The following is a 21,776-nucleotide window of genomic DNA, read 5'->3' as shown; positions in this document are numbered from 1 at the left end:
CACAGTTTGAAAGCATCAGTTCTTCAGCACTCAGCTTTCTTTATAGTCCAACTCTCAAATCTGTACATGACTGCTGGAAAAACCATAGCTTTTACTGTATGAACCTTTCTTGGCAAAGTGATGTCTTTGCTTCTTAATACACTAAGTTTGTCATATCCGTATGTGCTTTTAAAAATGTTATGTATGAATGCATCTTCCAGTGTAATACTCAGAACTGAATTCAGTCTTATAAATGTGGCCTGTATTGAGAAGAGAGGAGCATCCTTGATTTGGATATTATTAATATCTGACTCTTAGAGGAGGGCATGGCATACCACTCCAGTATTCTTCCTGGAGAATCCCATGGATGGAGGAGCCTGGCGGGCTGCAGTCCATAGCATCACAAAGAGTCAGACACAACTAAAGCTACTGAACATAACATCTGACCCTCAGTGCTTCCTAAGGTTGCCTTTACTTACTGCTTCCTATTAGAGTTTAAATATTCTGACTTTTTTTTTCAAAGGAAACTGTTTTAAACTCTGTTTCCACTGTTACATATGCATGCAGTTTATCTTACATAAAAACACACACTCCATTCTCTTCAGGTTATTTTGTAATTAAATGTGGTTTACTCTTTGTTTTATATGCAGATTTGATATACATTAGTCTGATCTGCTTCCTAATAAATCACAAAACGTCAGGGGACTTCCCTGGGGGTTCAGTGGCTGAGACCTCAAGATCCCAATGCACTGGGCCCAGGTTCGATCCCTGTTCAGGGAGCTGGATCCCGCATGCTGCAGTGAAGACTGAAAATCCCTCGTGCTGCAGCTAAGACCCAGTGTAGCCAGATGAATATATAGATAAATGAAATTTTAAAAAGAGAGAGAGATGTACTCACAGCGTGTATGGAAAAACCGTGCCCTTAAAAAAAAAAAAAGAATCGGATGTAGAGTTCTGTTAGGTACCTCTGGAATTCTTCTACTCGTTTCATATCCAGAACTTGAACTCTGGTTAAGTTTGCTCAGTCAGCTAGGAGTCAGCCTAACAGTGCTCTGCTTTCTTCTTACGGATGCATCCAGAGACTGTGCAGCCTTGTGGAAATTAAGGTGGCCAATGTCTGTGACATGCTCCTGGTCTTTTATGCTAGCAACTTAAGTCCAAACTCTACAGTTGTAGGAGCCACACCATTGGGTTTTGTTTTTTTTTTTTTCCTTCTGGTAATTGTGGCCATTTCTACTTTTCTATAATTTTTTTTCCAACAAAAATTCTCACATTTATTCCTGAGCCAAAGCATTAGTGCAGAAACACTGACACAAAGAGAAAAAACATTTTCCCAATAAAACACATCCAGCTGTTACGGTAGTAGCAATGTTCTCAGTGTAAGATGCAGCTGACCTTGACTCAGATTCCGTACATGTGCCACCTGTTGTATGAGGCTTCCTGTAGACCCAGCTTGGTTCTCCTGCAGCGTCTTCTCTTGCAGTTGTACCTGATCTTAGTACAGTTTTCGTTCGAATCCATTGGGGAATAGGACTACTCCGCTTTTGTCTTTTGGCCAGGAATCAGTTGATCCTGGAAATCTTGTGAGAAAATGTGGTGAGGAGCAGGATTCCCGTAATTTTAAAAATATTTTGAAGAATGGTTCAGTAAGCAAATCTCAGTTCTTTTCCTATCATAAGATGTAGTTTCCTGGACCGGAAGACTTGAATGTTTGTAAACTGTCAGGATGTTTTTATTACTTCCTTCATACTGGGACTAATCGTGTATTTGTTGCCATTAAATACTGAGACGACAGAAATATATAATAGCTTAATTCAGAGCACTAACAAAGGTCTTAACTGATAAAAGTCCCATGTCACCATAGTTTTAAAATAGTTTTTGTTGTTTATCAAGGCTGAATTTTTCATCAGTTTCATAGATCTTGAAATTCATAACGTTTAAAAAATAATCACCTCTAATATGAGGTTTTTAGCAGAAGAAATATCAGTAAAAAAAAAAAAGCTCACCCTGATTTATTATTTGTTATTAAAATTGGCTGGAATTCAAAATGATAAGGGCAAGGTTTGAAATTGTGACTATTGCATTCACATTTTTTCTACTATAAATTTGGTTATGGTTTCAACAGACACTACATTCGTATAAAGAACTCTGGGATAGACTATTCCTGTCAACATGATTCCAAAATTATAGACACTGATGTCAATGCAGATGAGGTTAGCCTAATTTGGTCAAGAGAAGGACATGCTGAGTCTCTGTATGGATAGCTAAAGGCTATTGCCAAGATTGACAGGTGTCCTGTGAGTGGCAAAGAGCCCCAGGGGTAAAATTTGTACTTGGATTACTTCTCTAAGACACAGTGATTGAAGTTGTACCTTTTCCTTCCATTGACTGTGCTCCTAAAATAGTGAGATTTGCTTTTAATACCCTGACTATTCAGATATTTTATAAGCCCCAGAAAGGTAAAGAATTTTATACCTTTTTTTTTCTTATGGTATCAAATTCTGTTTTCAAGAGCTTAACTGTATCCTGTGCATGAATTTTCCTAGTATAGTCAAGTGACCCTTTTTTGTTACCCTGTCATGTTTCACTTAGGCTTTGAGACAGGTGAGAAATGTTAATATAAAAGAATACATTTGTTATTATTGTAAAAGAGGCAACTATTTATTTAGGGGATAATACATTATATTTGGAGAGATTAATTTTTAAGATAATTTTCTAATAAGTAATATATCATAGATGAGTATGAATATAATTTGATAACAGCTTTTGTTTCTATTTCATCTTATTGAAATTTCTTTATTAAGAGAAGCTTTATAATTTGTCAAGATACATTAGTAGTAAGTATTTCATATCTCAAAATAAGAAAAAATTTTAAAGCCATTAGATTCATGCCATTAAAGAAAGGTAAGTATACTAAGAAAAAACTGTATTGCCTGAGGTTTTTGTGAGATTTGAATGATGTACATGTGTCATCAGCAATGAAGGAGCTATGATTTTAGGCATAAACACAGTAGCTATTTCTATTGAAATTTTTTTTGACCATGTGGCAAGACATGTGGGATGCTAGTTTCCTGACCGGTGATCGAACCTGCACCCCCTACACAGGAGGCACAGAACCTTAACCACTGGACCACCAGGGAAGTCCCTGCTATTTCTATTCAAATAGGAAATTTCCTGGCCTTGGAGGATTGTGTCTTGATTATCTCTGTATTTCAGCGTCAGATATGTAGTGGAAATTGATGAAGGGGATGCTGGGGAACCATTGTAGGGAGCCAGCCTGTTGACTGGTGTGAAAAATTACCCTGGCCCTCCCAGGACTCAGCAAAGTGTCCCTGAGTGCTGGGCGGGCACCACACGTGTTCCCTCCTGGACCGTGTGGTTTCCTTTAAGCCCAGAATTGGGGTGTAGCTGGAGAGGTCAGGTCATTACCATGGTTAGGCCTTACTGATTTAATTTGGACTTGACACTTCATGGGAAATAGGTGGGGAAACAGTGGAAACAGTGTCAGACTTTATTTTTCTGGGCTCCAAAATCACTGCAGATGGTGATTGCAGCCATGAAATTAAAAGACGCTTACTTCTTGGAAGGAAAGTTATGACCAACCTAGATAGCATATTGAAAAGCAGAGACATTACTTTGCCAACAAAAATCCGTCTGGTCAAGGCTATGGTTTTTCCAGTGGTCATGTATGGATGTGAGAGTTGGACTGTGAAGAAGGCTGAGCGCCGAAGAATTGATGCTTTTGAACTGTGGTGTTGGAGAAGACTCTTGCAAGTCCCTTGGACTGCAAGGAGATCCAACCAGTCCATTCTGAAGGAGATTAGCCCTGGGATTTCTTTGGAAGGAATGATGCTAAAGCTGAAACTCCAGTCCTTTGGCCACCTCATGGGAAGAGTTGACTCATTGGAAAAGACTCTGATGCTGGGAGGGATTGGGGGCAGGAGGAGAAGGGGATGACAGAGGATGAGATGGTTGGATGGCATCACTGACTCGATGGACGTGAGTCTGAGTGAACTCTGGGAGTTGGTGATGGACAGGGAGGCCTGGCATACGGCGATTCATGGGGTCACAAAGAGTTGGACACGACTGAGCGACTGAACTGAAGTGTTTCTGAAAGCCTGCTCTGAGCAAGGTCTTGCACAGATGTCCCTTAACTCCTGTGAAGGGAGGCAAGTGAGGTGATGACTTACCCAGGTTCACTCAACTCTTGCCAGCACAGCTGGGAAGCAAACCCAGGCTCTTGACTCCAGACCCAGTAAGTTTGGAGATGGTGCAATAATCTTAACGGACGTTCCTTTCAATGAGAGAAGTTTTAGAACTGCCTGTCTTTTTCTCCCCTCTGTGTCTCAGTTCTGATCTTCATCTTCCATTGTTCCATCCTTCCCTTGTACACAAGACGCAAGTGCAGATTGGTGACCTCACTGTTGACCTATAAGACATACATCAAAATGTTTAAGTACTGCGTCAAAAATAGCAGTATCGTGTTTGCTTCTTAGAACTCAGCTTTTTGAGCAGCTGATTGGCAGGGCAATGTGAGGATAAGAAGTGTTTCCGGGCTGAGCATGGAGGTAGCAGGCTCATTCGGTGTATGCTGCCCAGGCCAGCCCAGCAGGTAATGAATTATGACTACCAGCAGTTCTCCTGGGAACAGGGCTGACTCCACTCAGCTGCTCTGTCCTTGTCCTGCGCATCCTTTGAATTTGCTGGCTGGAACCTTACTGCCCAAAGAGTAACCTGAGACCCTGACAGTCTCATGTCGCACCTAGTTTCATGACAGACTAAAAAAGTTGTCTCCGTGTGTGCAAGGATTAGCATCACAGCTTGTTCAGAAGAAAGAAGAGATATATATAAGGTGTAGTGAGAAATACATGGCTGTGTTTCATGTATAGCTTAAATTTAGAAAAATTTTGATTTGGACCTGTAATTTGAATTTATGCCTTGTTTTAACAGGTTGAGAATTAACTTTTTTTTTTTTTTTTAATGCCCTCTTTGTATTGAGGATTGGATAATGAAAACAGCACTGGTATTTGAACTACTGGGGCTATTTTCAGGTATTTTAGAACCATCATGTGGGTCCCATCACCAGGCAGATGACTCTGTCTCACTGTGAGCTGTGGTCCCTGAAGCAGTCCTGTCTTGAGTGTTTCCCAGCCTGTCTACCTCTCTCCCCTTCCCCGGCCCCAGCCAGAGCTGTGATCCCCTCTGCTGTGGTCTCCTGAGTGCCCACCTAGCCTTATCCCACCGAGTTGCACTTGACCAAAACCTCCGAAGTGTCCAGCAGGTTGGGATTAGCTTTTAGGATGAAGACAAAAGAATCTCCCCTCTGGCCATCGCATGACCTGCTTTCCAGCCTCATCTACTCTTCTTCCCGAATCTTCTGCTTGGTTTTGTCATGCATTGTCACGTCCACACAGATCATCTTCCCGTCCTCTTCGCGTTCTTGCCCCTTCAGTTCAGCTCGGGGATATTTCAGGGCCCCTGGGAAGAAGCTCCTCACTTCCTAACCAGGTCAGACCCAAGCATCGTTGGCAATTCCCGCCTCAGCCCCACTGCACTTGTTTCAGTTGCAGCGTTGTGCTTATTTACAGTCTTTGATTCGTGTAGATTCTGATTAAACTGAAAGCCTCAGGAGGGCAGGAGCCAGTGTCTGTTTCCACTTGAATACCCCTGCATCTCACCAAGGGCCTGGTCCCTGATTGCTGCTTAAGAACTACTTGCATGAAAGTTTCATGAAAGGCTTTTCCTGTCATGCTGGCTGCTGTGAGAGATCACAGAGATGGACAGAGGCCCACTTTGCTGTCACTGAGCCCCCAACTCACAGCTGAGGGAAGAGTGAGACGTGGAGCACGGGTATTATCATAGACGCTGGGTCACAGCTAGGGCTTGGAAGTAATGTATTTATAATTGCTTGAAAACACCTAGATAGGCTGGCCTTTGTCAATAAATCCAGAATGCGTGAATTATAATGTTTATATAGCACAACATTGTCTATCAAAACCCCTAACGTTCATAAAGTAATCCTAGCTCCAAAGGAAAGAAAAAGTTGGACACGTTCAATACTAAAAGTTGAAAATGTAGAATAAAATGCGTTAATGTTTTTAAACGCCAGGACAATTCTACCTGTGGAGCTGGTCTTTATGGAAGAAATGAGCACTTTTTTAGTGCTGCCAGACATTTGGGGGAAAGTTATTTCAAAGAAGTGCCGATGTTAAGGTTGTGGACGAGCTTGGAGCCAGCCAGAGACCTCGTTTGCCTATATTGTGTGGGACTGTTAGGTCGGCTGTGGACGAGCTTGGGGCCGCCAGAGACCTCGTTTGCCTACATTGTGTGGGACTGTTAGATCGGCTGTCACGAAGGTTTTTCCCCTCCTCTTCCCCCGTCACTGACTCTCCCACCCAGCCCTGGGCGCTGGCAGTAACCACGCGCCGGTAGGAAGGCCGGCTGGCAGCGCGTTCTCAGAGTCACGTGACCCTTGTTTGAAGGCAGCTGTGTGAGGTTCAGGGCGGGCATTCCCCTCTCTTCTGCTTCGGGACAGCTGGTTATTGTCAGGTCTGACGAGTCTCCCTTGCTCTTTGCTCGCTGGGCGCGGAGGGAGGTTATGCAGCAGGACTTTTGCTAGACCCAATGGGAATTACACTGATCTGGTGTCTGGCCTTGGTTCTCATCAAGTGGGTCGCCTCTAAGGTAGGCCATCTTTATTTTTAGGATGGTGACATGAATCTCTCGTTTATACATTGGTAGGAATGGACTGGTTAGTGGAGTTCCTTCTCCTTTTGCTCCAGTTTTTGTTTCTGCTTACAAGAGCTCTGCGGTTTTACCTGTCAGCTGTCATTGTCATGTTATTACCATGTTACTATCTGTCATTTTCATTTTTCTCCCACCTATTCCTCCTGAAGGGCTTTTTACAGATCATTTCTTGGTATCGAAGTAACTTTGCTCAGGATCATGCCTTTAAAGAAGTCTGTCTTTTTTTTTTTTTTTTTAAACTAGTTAATGTCATGTCTATTTACTGTGCCAGGGTGATCAAGATGAAGTTATCCAAAAACTAGAGTGCCACTGGGCTGACAAACAGACTGAGGTCTTCACTGCCATTAAAAATCGAGGTTTTATGCTTAAGTTCAGCTTCTAAGGTTATGAAATTATTGAACAGTTTGGGCTTTTGGTGTACATATTTTAAACATTCTCTTCTGGAGTTACCAAATTTATGTAACTTATAAATACGAAGTATAATTACTGGGGATTTCTAAGCAATTGTAAACTTTTAAAAAAACCTAAATACCACTTTCTAGCCCGTTCTCACTTAAGGTCTTGTTGCTACTGAAATATATGCCTTAATTATAGTGAAAAAAGTAAGATTATTGTATTATGTATCTGTTGATCTTTAATTTGGATTCCAAAGACCAGGCTTAAGAAATGCTTGATAGACTGCTATTCATTTGGTATCTGATTGAGAGTGTAAAGTAGGAAATACTTAAGATTGTACTATGTAAAATTCTTTTGTCTGTACTTGTGTAAAAATGATTATATCTTTAACCCACCATGCAGCTTTTTTTCTTCCTTTATTAAGAAAACTGAAAAGTGTGAACATAAACTTAAAATGTTTAAGACCAATACCATTTGCTAGTAAGCAACACAAAAACTTCTGTAAAGTTAAACATCTTTTTCAAGCGAGGTTTTGATCCCGGATAAGGTAGTGTTTTCACGTTTAAGCATACTGTTTTAGGCATAGTTGTGTCTTTCTTGAAGCAGTCGTATTTTCTTACTGAACATGATTGAAGAAATCTCTTAAAGAAAAACAATAGGCTTGATTTTTTTTAATCTTTGTCTTTTGTAAATTAATTTTGTCACACAGACACCAATTTACTCATTGTTTTTAGAGGATTAGCTTGCCAAGTTACTGAATGAAGGTCAAGTTAATGGATTAGTTGAATTGTAGATTTTTTTAGACACTTTTTACTTTGTTATAACAATCAAAAATCAAAAAAATTTTTTAAAGTTTTTAAGCAACAGACTGCTGTTATTTTCAACGTGTGACTTTTAAAAGTATATAGCGAAGAAGAACTGGAGGCTAGTGTTCAATGGATGGATGCAAGTCTTGGATAGGCACTCAGATAGGAACGCTTTTCTGGCTTATGTAAGATAAATTGCTATTGTTTGGTCGATAAGTTGTGTCCAACTCTTTGCAACCCCATGGAACTCAGCACGCCAGGCTTCCCTGTCCTTCACCAGCCCCCAGAGTTTGCTCAGATTCATGTCCATTGAGTCAGTGATGCCATCCAACCATCTCGTCTCATCGTCTGTCACCCAATTCTCCTTTCCTCAGTCTTTCCCATCATCAGGGTCTTTTCTAATGAGTCGGCTCTTCCCATCCAGATGTAAGATGAAAACACTCTGAAAAAGCTCACTTTACTGCATCAGAGAAAGCTTTCAGAACTTTGGGCTTCTTCATCTTTTGTACTGTGTTACCATTTTTTGTAATGTGACCCAGAAATGTATTCAGTGCTACTGTGTTTAGGCCCTGTGACAGAGCGTCTAATGATGGAGCGTATAAAACCTACCTCTAGAGGTCTTGTTCAGTAAAGAGAGATTTTGTCTGAAGGCACCTGGAGCGTTTACTGGCACAGAGTAGGAGCTCAGCAAAGAGTTAATGTATCATTACTTTACCATGAAAGGGAAATACACACGCTTTTGCACAATAGGTTACTTGAGTGGCAAAGTTGAACAAGATAAAAACCATAGCACTTAAAATATCTTTCGTGCTTGTGCTCAGCCCCTCAGTTGTGTCCAACTCTTTGCAACCTCATGAACTATAGCCCGCCAGGCTCTTCTGTCCATGGGATTCTCCAGGCAAGAATACTGGGGTGGGTTGCCATTCCTTTCTCCAGGGGATCTTCCCAACTCAGGGATCGAACACACGTCTCCTGCATTGTCAGGCCAATTCTCTACCACTGAGCCACCTGGAAAGTCCCTTTAAAACACATTGTCCTTGGGAATTCGCTGGAAGTTCAGTGGTTAGGACTTCTCACTGTCACTGCTGGGGCCCTGGGTTCAATCCCTGGTCAGGGAACTAAAGCCCCACAAGGCTCGAAGCATTCCCCTCCTCCCCACCCCCCGCCAAAAAAAAAGCACACAACACAACATGTCTGTCTTTAAAAGTTACACCTTAACTAATATTGGGAACAACTTTTACGCCTTTTATCATCTACCTTCTAAGTCAGATCTTTTATGGAAGAGCAGTTCACCCTGATTCAAGGCAAGTGTCTTAGTCGGGCACTCAGAACTCCAGCTTTTGTGGCTGTAGATTCTTTGGAACCTTACTGTTTAACTTGTTTGTGCTGCTGCTGTCAGTTTCTGATTAGCTCAGCCGCGCCCGTGTTTTGACCTATACTAGTTTGCTTTACAAGCTGTTCCCAGGATGGCTAAATTAGAAGAGTCACGAGTAGGAGCGTCTCAGTTATTTCCATTCGCTGGTGAGGTGAGTGGGAATGTGGATGATAGCTCACAGTGTTTTATGACTGACAGCGTAACTTGGGATTTTGGTTCAATTTGTTTTACTATCTTTATTAAAAATAGAATTTTACAACTATATGGCTTGTAAAATGATGATCTTTTAAAAAGGTATATGTTAAGCCTGAGCAGCAGTCTGGGTGTATAAAGCACACATAATTATTTTTTTTAATTGGGCCTTCAGTAAATGTAGGTCTTTTTTAATTATTAATTTTTATTTATTTATTTTGACCGTGTTGCGTGGCATGTGGGGTGGGATCTTAGTTCCCCCCCACCCCCCCACCCCCCCACCCCCCGCCCCCCAGAGATCAAAGCCATGCGCCCTGCAGTGAAAGCTGGGAGTCTTAACCACTGGATGGCCAGGGAGGTTCCTATAATTATTTTTTAAAATAACACTTAACATGGAAATCACATTTTTATAATTAGTAATTTATAGTGCATTTTTCCAAAAGGAGTTCCTGGATTGCTTAGTGAAACAAATTTGATATTCATTTTAAGCTTCATTTGTGAGGCAAGTAAATGAGTAAATTGTCAGTCAGAATGTATTCATTGATGGTTCACATTTTTAAGTCCATTCTTAAAAAAATTTCCTTTTGTCTCATTTAGATTTATTTCATAAGAGTTATGTCTTGTGGTTTAGGGTTGAATTTTAAGTATTTACAGACCAGACTTACTTAAATTAGTAATAAATCAAATTAAATGAATACTTTGGACATCCTTAAGTAATTTGTTAGAATATATTTAAAATTAAGTTCTACCCTTTTTGCCAAGTTTTAGAAATGATTAACTAAGACTCTACCGTTTTAATATCTAAACTGGTGCCTCTATAAATAAGTCTAAAGTGAATACCTTAAAATAAGTTTAGTATGTCATAGTTATAATCTAGATTATGTTCATTACCCAGTTTTTCTGAAGAAGGAAATAGCAACCCACTCCAGTATGCTTGCCTGGGAAATCCCCTAGACAGAGGAGCCTGGTGGCCTACAGTCCATGGGGACACAAAAGAGTTGGACACGGCTTAGCCACTAAACAAGTCAGTTTTTTGCTTACACTGTTTTAACAGCTGGTATTAGTCTTTCAAAGTCCTTAGAGTGATGAGATTTTACCTCTCTAATTAGTGGCTCTTTTAGTAAATACCCCTCCCTACACTTAAAAAAAAAAAAAAAAAAAGGCAACTGGGTTTCCTGAAGAGGACTGTTAGAGATAACAGGTTACAATTTGTTTTAACAAGCTGTTTACTCAAGTTTTATTGGATACAAGTGGGTTGATAGGTACTGACCATGACAGGCTGTTACACAATCATACCTGTGGTTTCATGAATCTGATTTGGCCGGTAGGAATACTTATTTCCACCTATGTGCTCTTCGTACTACTAGATTTTCCTCTCTTATGGTGGTATTAAGGGGAGGCTTGAAATCTGATAAGCTAAATATCTTGGGGTGGGGATGTGAACAGCAGCTGTGAGTTGTACCTTTTAATACCAAGTGACTACAGTGACTGTTTGCTCCCGAATAAGTAGTTTATGATGAGACACTGCAGGAGGCTTAGGGTCTTCTGTTGGTGGAAGACACTTTAACTTTATTAATCGTGATGCTGCCAGGGATGTGTTCTGTATGATTTAGTCCCTTAGAATTTGAGATCTTCCACTTCTTTGTAGGTTTCTTTGTAGTAGATTCTTACTGTATTTTTTATTTGATTTATTCTGTGAATATATAATAATTATGTGCAAACATGCTCAGTCATATCTCTTTGAGACCCCATGAACTGTAGCCTGCCAGGCTCCTTTGTCCAGGGGATTTCCCAGGCAAGAACACGAGTTGGGTTGCCATTTCCTTCTCCAGGAGGTCGGAGGTCTTCCCAACCAGGGATCAAACCCGGATCTCCTGCATTGGCAGGTGAATTCTTTACCACTGAGTCACCTGAGAAGCCCACAGGCTACAAAATTCAAAAGATATTCATTGGTAGTTTCTCCTCCTACCTTTGTGTCCTTCAGCCTCCTTGGAGGCAGCCAGTGTCGAAAATTAAAATTTTATTTTTGCTTATAACTTGTGTTCCTTTTATATTTCATGAACTGTTGGAGGTTTTTGCTTGTTTGTTTACATCTTCATTAAATCATACATGACTTTAATTGATGTTTTTCTCTTAAATAGTAGGGCTTCCCAGTGGCGCTAGTGGTAAAGAACCCACCTGCCAATGCAGGAGTCATAAGAGACGCTGGTTTGATCCCTGGGTTGGGAACATCCCCCGGAGAAGGGCATGGCAACCCATGCCAGTATTGCCTGGAGAATTCTGTGGACAGCGGAACCTGGCAGGCTACAGTCCATGGGGTACAGAAAAGTCGGACACAGCTGAAGCAACTGAGCACGCATGCATTAAGGGGATAAAAACAATGATTTGGGGAGCTGTTTCCTTGGATCAGATGATAAAGAATCTGCCTGCAATGCAGGAGAGCTGGGTTCGATACCTGAGTTGAGAACATCTCCTGGAGTAGGGACGACAATCCCACTCCACTATTCTTGCCTGGAGAATCCCGTGGACAGAGGAGCCCGGTGTGTCTATGGGGTCGCAAGAAGTCGGACACTGCTGAGTGACAAATACTTTGCATGCTAAATCCATGAGGGTTTTAAATGCAATAAAATTTCTTTATAATAATAGTAAAAAGCATGGTTATTTTTCCTTGAGATTTTTAGGTATATGTTAAAGAGCTGTAAATTTCATGCCAGTTTAGTGAGGACAGAATATCATTAATCTAATATGTAAAAATACCATCTCATTTCCTTAACATGTATTTCTTTCATTATTGAAGTCAAGCATCTTTTCTTGTGTTTATTATTTCTCTTCCTTGAGTAGTATATTTATGTCCTACCTGTTTTTATACACTGTTATTCATTATTTGCTAACTGATTTGTGGGCCTTTTTTTTTTCCCTTTTATTTTTAGATTAGCAGGGAAAAATTAGCCCTTTGTCATAACTCTTCAACTTAATTTTCGTGATGTGGGGTTTGTCTTTTGCCTATTTATGATATGTTTTGCCATGCATAATTTAACTTTTTGTGGCCAAATTGATTTATTTTTCATGACTTCTGGACTTTATAGAACAACTAGGTCTTCCCTATTTAAGATTTTTTAATGTCATTATTTAAATTAAAAAAAATTTTATTGACGTGTAGTTATTTACAGTGTTTATTTCAGATGTACAGCAAAGTGATTCATTATAGGTCCTTGTTATTTCAAATTTTTTAAAATCCAGTCATGTTTTCCTTTAATACTTTCATGCTTTTTTTTTTACATTAACATTTTTGTTCCATCTGTAATTTATTTTGGAGTAGATAGGAAATAATACAGCTTTATGTTTTTCCAAATAGCAAATTATATAATTAATATTTTCCCCACAGATTTTTAAATCCTTTAGCATAAATAAAATTACTGGATATTATTGGATTTGATTCTAGATTCTCTATTAAGAATTTGCTTGCCTGTTTATTCAGCTAATATTATTGATTTCTTTCAGTGTGCTAGGCACTATTCTAAATGTTGGGGTTTATTCTATATCCGGGGATACAAGTCCCTGCCCCCGCAGAGATTAGATTCTAGGAGGAGGCTTGGTTACTTTTATCTTCTAGATGTTTAATTTGTGTTCATCTGAGTTGTTATTCATCAATTTGCTCATCAAATTTATTCATCAACTTAATCTGTAAAAAATTATTCACTAACTTATTTACAATAAATGCACTCAGTCATCGATTTACCAGGTATTTATTTAGCCTCTACTAAATAATAGTAGTTTTAGAGGCCAAGGAGACAGCGGTGAGTAAGTCAGACAGGGTTCCAGCTCTTGTGGCGCTTTTGTTTTGGAACAAGTAAACGAGAATAGGTCGGCCAAGAGCTGCACGGCGGGTGAAGGTTAGGAGGACCTCTACCTTCAGGAGTAGTGAGGTTCTCTCAGGTGACCTTAGGTTTGGTAGATGGGGATGGGGATGGCTCTCTGAAGAGATGACGTTTCATCTGGAACCTGAGAGAGAGGAAGGAAATGGTGCTGCCGTGGTCCTGTACAGAACAGCACGTAGCACAGCTGTGTGTTTGGTGTGCTTGGGGGGATGCAGGCAGGCCAGGGTGGCTGGGTCTCTCTGGTAAAGAGAGAGTTGTGGTAGAACTGAGGGCTTGGCAGGTCATGGAGAGCTTGATCTGTGGACTCCATTCCAAGTATTCGGGGGCCATTAGAGGACTTTGAGCAGTAGCTGGGAGCAAGTTCACTCTTGCTTCTTGTGTGTGAAGGGTCTGAAGGTCGAGGGATGTAGCAGGAAAGCCAGGCAGCTGCCCATCAAGGAGCCCAGGTGAGAAATGCTGTTGTCTGAGACAGAACAAGGAGCTTGAGGAAGGGAGACAGCGTGGAAGTGGAGTTGGCAGAACTTGCTGAGGGTGTTTCAGCGCTTACAAAGGTTTTTTTTTTTTTCCTTTTTGTAATTATATTTAAAATATTTGCAATACTGGCTGTTTTTATAATAACTTTATTGATGTATAATTCACATACCATCCAATTCACCCATTTAAAGTATACAATTCCCATTTCCATGATTTTCAGTGTTTTCACAGAGTTGTTTAGTCATTACCATGGTTGGCACCCCACTCCAGTACTCTTGCCTGGAAAATCCCATGGACGGAGGAGCCTGGTAGGCTGCAGTCCATGGGGTCGCTAGGAGTTGGACACGACTGAGCGACTTCACTTTCACTTTTCACTTTCATGCATTGGAGAAGGAAATGGCAGCCCACTCCAGTATTCTTGCCTGGAGAATCCCAGGGGTGGGGGAGCCTGGTGGGCTGCCGTCTATGGGGTCGCACAGAGTCGGACACGACTGAAGTGACTTAGTATAGCATAGCATGGTTACTTTGAGAACGTTCTCATCATTGCAGATTGAAGCTCTGTACCCATTAGCATTCACTTCCATTTCCCATCACCGCTCCCAACTCTTGGCAGCCACCAGTCTATTTCTAATTCTGTGGATTTGCCTATTTGGGATATTTCACGTAAATGCAGCCATAGGCTCTGCGGTCCCTCATGACGAGCTCCTTTCACTCGACATTGTTTTCAAGGTTCATCTGTGATGTAGCATGCATCAGAACTTCAGTCATTTCTGCAGCTGAGTAACACCGAATGATATATTGTATGGCTGTACCACAGTTTGTTTATACGTTCATCAGTTGGTGGATATTTGGATTGTTTCCACTCGGGGGCTGTTAGGAATAATGTTGCTTTTTATATCGGTTTATTTTTAAGCTCAAAATGTATTTTTAAATCTGTGCTCTTTCAATGGCACTCCATTTTTTTGGTGTAATAGATGCAGCGTCTTCTCACATTTCTTTGAGTACACTCATTAACTTTTTAAATTCTCTTATGTCTTGCTAGCTTCTGGGCCATTTGGTTTTTCATATTGTTTCATTGATTTCTAGCTAAAGGGTTGGTTCACATGTCTGATGATTCTCATTTTCTTATTCATTCGTGTTTAGTTGAAGAGAATAGTGAGGTCATTGAACCATGTCTCTCTGTCAGTTCTGGCTACCTCTGCAGAAGCTCTGTCCTCAGCTGGGCTTGTATGATCTCTTGACATTAAATTTCCATCTGCCTATCCACTTTGATGGTAATGCTTAATCACATTGTATTTGTCTGTGTCACAGCTATAGATTTCAAGAGCAAATGCCGTATTTTTTTGAATGGAAAATAAAGTTGAACATGTATTTCAGTTCAGTTCAGTCACTCAGTCATGACTGACTCTTTGCCACCCCATGGACTGCAGCTCACCAGGCCTCCCTATCCACTGCCAACTCCTGGAGTCCACCCAAACTCACGTCCATTGAGTCAGTGATGCCATCCAGCCATCTCATCCTCTGTTGTTCCCTTCTCCTCCCGCCTTCAATCTTTCCCAGCATCAGGGTCTTTTGAAATTAGTCAGTTCTTTGCATCTGGTGGCCAGAGTATTGGAGTTTAAGCTTCAGCATCAATCCTTCCAGTGAATATTCAGGACTGATTTCCTTTAGGATGGACTGGTTGGATCTCCTTGCAGTCCAAGGGACCCTCAAGAGTCTTCTCCAACACCACAGTTCAAAAGCATCAATTCTTTAGTGCTCACCTTTCCTTATAGTCCAACTCTCAAACCCATACATGACTACTGGAAAAACCATAGCTTTGACTAGACGGACCTTTGTTGGCAAAGTAATGTCTCTGCTTTTTAGTATGCTGTCTAGGTTGGTCATAACTTCCTTCCAAGGAGCAAGCGTCTTTTAATTTCATGGCTGCAGTCACCATCTGCAGTGATTTTGGAGCCCCCCAAAATAAAGTCAGCCACTGTTTCCACTATCTCCCCATCTATTTGCCGAGAAGTGATGGGACCAGATGTCATTATCTTAGTTTTCTGAATGTTGAGTTTTAAGCCAGCTTTTTCACTTTCCTCTTTCAGTTTCATCAAGAGGCTCTTTAGTTCTTCTCTTTCTGCCATAAGGGTGGTGTCATCTGCATATCTGAGGTTATTGATCTTTCTCCCGGCAGTCTTGATTCCAGCTTGTGCTTCACCCAGCCCAGCGTTTCTCATGATGTACTCTGCATATAAGTTAAATAAGCAGGGTGACAGTATACAGCCTTGATATACTCCTTTCCCTATTTGGGACCAGTCTGTTGTTCCATGTCCAGTTCTAACTGTTGCTTTCTGACCTGCGTACAAATTTCTCAAGAGGCAGGTCAGGTGTTCTGGTATTCCCATCTCTTTCAGAATTTTCCAGAGTTTGTTGTGGTCCACACAGTCAAAGGCATTGGCATAGTCAGTAAAGCAGAAGTAGATGTTTTTCTGGAACTCTCTTGCTTTTTCGATGATCCAGTGGATGTTGGCAATTTGATCTCTGGTTCCTCTGCCTTTTCTAAAACCAGCTGGAACATCTGGAAGTTCATGGTTCACGTACTGTTGAAGCCTGGCTTGGAGAATTTTGAGCATTACTCTACTAGTGTGTGAGATGAGTGCAATTGTGTGGTAGTTTGAGCATTCTTTGGCATTGCCTTTCTTTGAGATTGGAATGAAAATTGACCTTTTCCAGTCCTGTGGCCACTGCTGAGTTTTCCAAATTTGCTGGCATATTGAGTGCAGCACTTTCACGGCATCATCTTTTAGGATTTGAAATAGCTCAACTGGAATTCCATCACCTCTAAGCTTTGTTCGTAGTGATGCTTCCTAAGGCTCACTTGACTTCGCATTCCAGGAACATGTATTCGGTACCCAACAAATGCAAGTAAGATAGACACTTACACAAAATAAGCATTAAGATAAGCGAATACTTCACTGAGAGATTTTTGAAACATATTACTTGTGAGTATATCTTACTAATGGGCTTCCCTGATAGCTCAGTTGGTAAAGAATCCACCTGCAATGCAGCAGACCCCAGTTTGATTCCTGGATTGGGAAGATCTGCTAGAGAAGGGATAGGCTACCCACTCCAGTATTCTTGGGCTTCGCTTTTGGCTCAGCTGGAAAAGAATCCACCTGCAATGCAGGAGACCTGGTTTCCATCCCTAGGTTGGGAAGATCCCCTGGAGAAGGGAAAAGCTACCCACTCCAGTATCCTGGCCTGGAAAATTCCACGGACTGTATAGTCCATGGGATTGCAAAAAGTCAGACACGACTGAGTGGCTTTCATGTCTTACTTACATGAGAATGAAATCCAATGAATAGATATGCAATAGACACTGTAAACAGTGGGCCAAAATTGGGAACATACCAAAAAGAAAATATATACCTTGAAAAATGAAACTCTTCCTCCACTTTTGGCCTGAACACAGAGGATTGAAACTACCTACCCTGGTTTACCTACATTTGTTAGTCTGCTTGGACTACTCTAACATATGCCACTGAGGGGTGGCTTAAACAACAGAAACTCAAGAGTGGGGAGGCAAGGTCAGAATTTATTGAGACGTTCTGGACGCTGGAAGTCTGAGACAAAGGTGTCAGCAGGACTGGCAAATGCCATATTTAATTTTGTGTATCCCAACTTCTCTTGCACAGTGCATCACAGAAAATAACAAATACATATATGTTGAACTCGATATCACATACTAAATTGTCTGCATTAAAATATGTGTGTTTTTTCTTCTAGAGGCGTGGAGCTATCTCCTATGACAGCTCGGATCAGACTGCACTGTACATTCGTATGCTAGGTAAGAATTCTTTATTTTGCATTTTGTTATCCAGTGGCTAAGTTGTGTCCAACTCTGCGACCCTATGAACTGCAGCATGGCAGGCTTCCCTGTCCTTCACTGTCTCCTGGAGTTTCTCAAATTCATATGCATTGAGTCAGTGACGCTATCCAACCCTCTCATCCTCTGTCGCCCACCCACTTCTCCTGCCTTCAGTCTTTCCCAGCATCAGGGTCTTTTCCAGTGAGTCGGCTCTTTGCATAAGGTGGCCAGAGTATTGGAGCCTCAGGTTCAGCATCAGTCCTTCCAGTAAATATTAATTCAGGATTGATTTCCTTTAGGATTGACTGGTTTGATGTCCTTTCTGTCCAAAGGACTCCCAAGAGTCTTCTCTAGCACCACAAATCAAAAAATCAAGTTTGCACTAGTATAAGTTAATTTTGTTATCTATTATTATTCAGGACTGAGATATCTTTCATTAGGAAGCTTTTCATCACTGTTGCAGCATAAATGTCTGTAACTTTGAAGTTGAATCTAGAAATCAAAATTAATGTGATATGAAAAAGAGGGGCATCTTAAGAGTTATGGGTAATTAAGAAATCTCTAGCTTTATAACTGAGACTCTGTTACCAGTACACAATTTTAAGATGCATCCTGATGATTCTTCATGAAAAGTCTTAGATTTGCAGAGTTGCTGAGTATTAAACAGATGTCCACGGTAACATGAAAAAAGACGAGACCGCGAAAAATACCTGATCTCGAGTCCTGTCACTGGATGTGTTTGTTCTCACTTGGCTGGTGAGAAGGCCATGTGTCTTCTCCTAGTCTCTGTTCTTAAATCTTTAATGTATTACTCAAGTCCAGAGGGTAAATGAATTTGATGTGTGTGTGTGTGTATAGTTTTCTTTCTCGCTCCCTCTCTTTGCCAGATTTTTTCCCTTCATCCACGCACTCCTTGATACCTTGTACTTTAGTTCATAATATTAAAAATGTACTATTAAGAGTCCAGGGACTTCCCTGGCGGTATAGTGGTTAAGATTCCGTTAAGAATCATCAGGATGCATCTTAAAATTGCCAGTGCAGGGGGGATGTAAGTTCAATCCCTGGTCCAGGAGCTAAAATGCCACATGCTACATGGAGTGGCCAAAATTTTTTCAGTAAATAATCTATTTTAAAAAGAGTCCAATGGGCACCTTTACTCATCTTTTCTTACTGTCTTTTCTGGCTTGACTGTTCTCCTCATGCTCAGAATTCCTTGCTCAATTTCTACAACATTGAGTCATCCTTATTCTTCACCTGCTTCTGGGGTGGCTTTTTTCCCCCCCATTTCACTAATTCCTCCTCCTCCTCATTAGCCCACGTGTTCTCCAATGCCCCGTTTGTGTCATCCCTTTTTTCCCCTCCTTAATTTATCTCATGTATCACATCTGCCTAGTTCCATTCTACTCTAGCACATATTTCCCCCAGGAATGTGAAGCCTTTTCTTCCTTACCATTTCCATCTCTCTGCAGAGATGTCCACATTCTGCTTTTTTTAAAACATAGGTTAGACTCCTGTCTTCTTCACTCTGTAGAACATCTCCACTTGGATGTGCCATGGGCACCTCACATTTAACAGATCTGTTTAAATATTTGTGTTCCCCAAGTCCGTGCATTTGATATTCTTTCACCATCTCGGAAAAAGGAACTTGAATCTTGTATTGTCAGATCAGGAACCTTGGCATCATTCATTTTTTCATTTTAAATTTATTTTTAATTGGAGAATAATTGCTTTACGGTGTTGTGTTGGATTCTGCTGTACAATCCATGATTCAGCCATAAGTGTACATATAACCCCTCCCTCTCGAGCCTCCTCCCAGCCCCACCCCCAGCCCTCCAGGTCGTCACCGAGCCGAGCTGCGATCCCTGTGCTGTGCGGCAGCTTCCCCCCAGCTGTCTGCTTCCCGCAGGGTAGTGTAGATACGTCAGTGCTCCTCTCTGTGTGTTTCACTCTCTCCTCCCGCACTGTGTCCACAAGTCCATTCTCTATGTCTGCATCTCTATTGCTGCCCTGTGACTATGTTATTCAGTACCATTTTTCTAGATTCCATATATATGCGTTAACATTCAGTATTTGTTTTTTTCTTTCTGACATAGTTCACTCTGTATGACAGATTCTAGGTTAATCGGCATCATTCTTGACTTGTTTCTCACTTAGTCTATGTCTACTTCATCAGCAAATCCTCTTGACTGATGCCTTCAAAGTACATCCAGAATTTCGCCACGCCAATGCTGTTATTATCCCAGCCTAAACCACAGTTACTCAGTTTTTTATTGTTAGCTGTCGTCCCATTGTTGTACGTAAGATCTCCAAAACTTACTGTGCATAATCGAAACTTTATTATCCTTGACTAGCATCTTCCCATAATCACTTCTCCGCAGGGCATAGCTGTTGCCTTGATGAATGCACTCATTCCTTAACTGGCCTCCCTGCGTCTACCTGTGTGTCTCTACTTGACTCTCTAGTCTATACAACCAGTAAACCTTTTCAGACCTAAGTTAAATCCATCTTGCTCCTCTGTTCTGAATCTTCCAGTAGTTTTCTACCTTAGAGTAACAGACAAAGCTATTATAATGGCCCATGAAGGTCCAACGTGATCTAGCCCAACTGCTTCTCTGACCCCACCTTCTGTCAGTTCCCTTCACTCATCTCACTCCAGCCATGCCGGCCTCTCTGCTTGATTCTGAACATGCCAAGCAAGCTCCCCTCTCAAGGGTATTCATGCTTTCTCTTCCTTACGTCTGGAACCCTCTCTGCCCAGGTGGCCACGAGGCTCACTGCTTCCTTGCCTTTAGGTCCCTGCTCGGATACTCTCTTTTCACTGAGGTCTCTGACCGCATCATGACTAGCTTCCCAATCAGCCACCCTCACCTCCCTCCCTTTTGATTTTTCCTTTCTTTCCTTTCTTCATTTTACTGTTACCGTCTTCCATAGAGTGACATTATTGATGTGCTTTATTATTGGTCTCACTGCATGAAAGGACGCACTTCATGAAGACAGGGACTCTGTGTATTTTGCTCACTTCTGTATTTCCTGATATGCAGCGAGCGCACAGTAAACATTTGATCCAGAGTGAAGGCATTGCCACATGAGAGAAGTGATTAATCATTATAGGGTAGACTCACAGTGGCTGACAGGCCCCTTGAAATGAAGCATAAGCAGGAAGGCGTTCCAGGCAAGTGGAACTGTAAGCAGGTGTAGGCACTGAAGACTTAAAGGTTATGAACTTGGAGGCTGTGGAAGTGTAATGGGAAAGTTCCTACCTTTGGAGTCCACAGACTTAGGTTTAAATCTTGACACTGCTTTATACCAGCTTTGTGGCCTGTGCGTGCTCTTTAACATCTAGAAATCTCAGTTACTGGATCTGAAAATGGGGGTTAAGATTCCTGTCTCTTGGGACTTGCCTGCTGGTCCAGTGGCTAAGACTGTACCCCCAGTGTAGGGGGTTTGATCCCTGGTCAGGGAATTATTAATAGATCCCACATGCTGCAACTGAGACCTATTGCAGCCAAATAAATAAATATTAAAAAGAAAAAGATTCCTGTCTCTCAGAGTTGGTTGGAGAATTAAATAAAAGGATGTCTTCAAAGCGCAGAAAGAGTACCTGGCACAAGACTGCGGTGGTTATGTTGCTGTGGGTCCAAGAGTCACATGGATACAAGAGTCACATACTGAGCTTATCAGCAACAAAGTTTACAACCGAAGACCTTGACTATATCCATTCTCAGTGAGAAAAGAGGTTGATCAAATTAAACGTCTCAGGCGAAATATTTAATGTTTTAATTTTCTATACCTTTCAAAAAATGTAAGCTGCTCAAGAATAGGTAATATGTTTTCTATTTCTTTATATCCCATATAGCCTATAGTATAGTGCTAGGCAGAGTAGACACTTGGTAAATATTTGCTTCTCACTGTGGCTTTTTTAAGTTTCCTGCTCAGGATTTTTTTAACTCCATGGGAGTAATAAGATATGAGTTTGGATTATCATATACTTGAGTCATCTTTCAGAAGGTGACTCTAAAATAGAGATTATAATTACTGTAGGGGAGGTTAAAAAAAAAAAAGTAAACTGTTCATCT

At 41.2% G+C, this 21,776-nt stretch overlaps 1 protein-coding gene across 9 annotated transcripts in view; it reads left to right on the top strand.

The window, feature by feature from the left end:
- The window catches only part of PDE7A (phosphodiesterase 7A), a 113,994-nt gene that overhangs the window by 43,554 nt on the left and 48,664 nt on the right, over window positions 1-21,776 (top strand). For 8 of the 9 annotated variants that reach the window (XR_009490490.1, XR_009490493.1, XR_009490492.1 and 5 more), the window contains exon 2: window positions 17,619-17,679. Coding sequence is in view for 3 of the 9 variants with exons in the window: in XM_003586888.6 (XP_003586936.1) it covers window positions 17,619-17,679 (61 nt within the window). In the remaining 6 variants the exon portion in view is untranslated. Of the gene's footprint in view, window positions 1-5,286; window positions 6,664-17,618; window positions 17,680-21,776 lie in introns of those variants that run through there. The other variant, XM_005215497.5, reaches the window with a different exon arrangement.

Source organism: Bos taurus, chromosome 14 (genome assembly GCF_002263795.3).
Source record: "Bos taurus isolate L1 Dominette 01449 registration number 42190680 breed Hereford chromosome 14, ARS-UCD2.0, whole genome shotgun sequence".
NCBI lineage: Eukaryota > Metazoa > Chordata > Mammalia > Artiodactyla > Bovidae > Bos > Bos taurus.
Note: the sequence above shows the minus strand (reverse complement) of the source record. Positions and strands in the feature narration are given on the sequence as shown.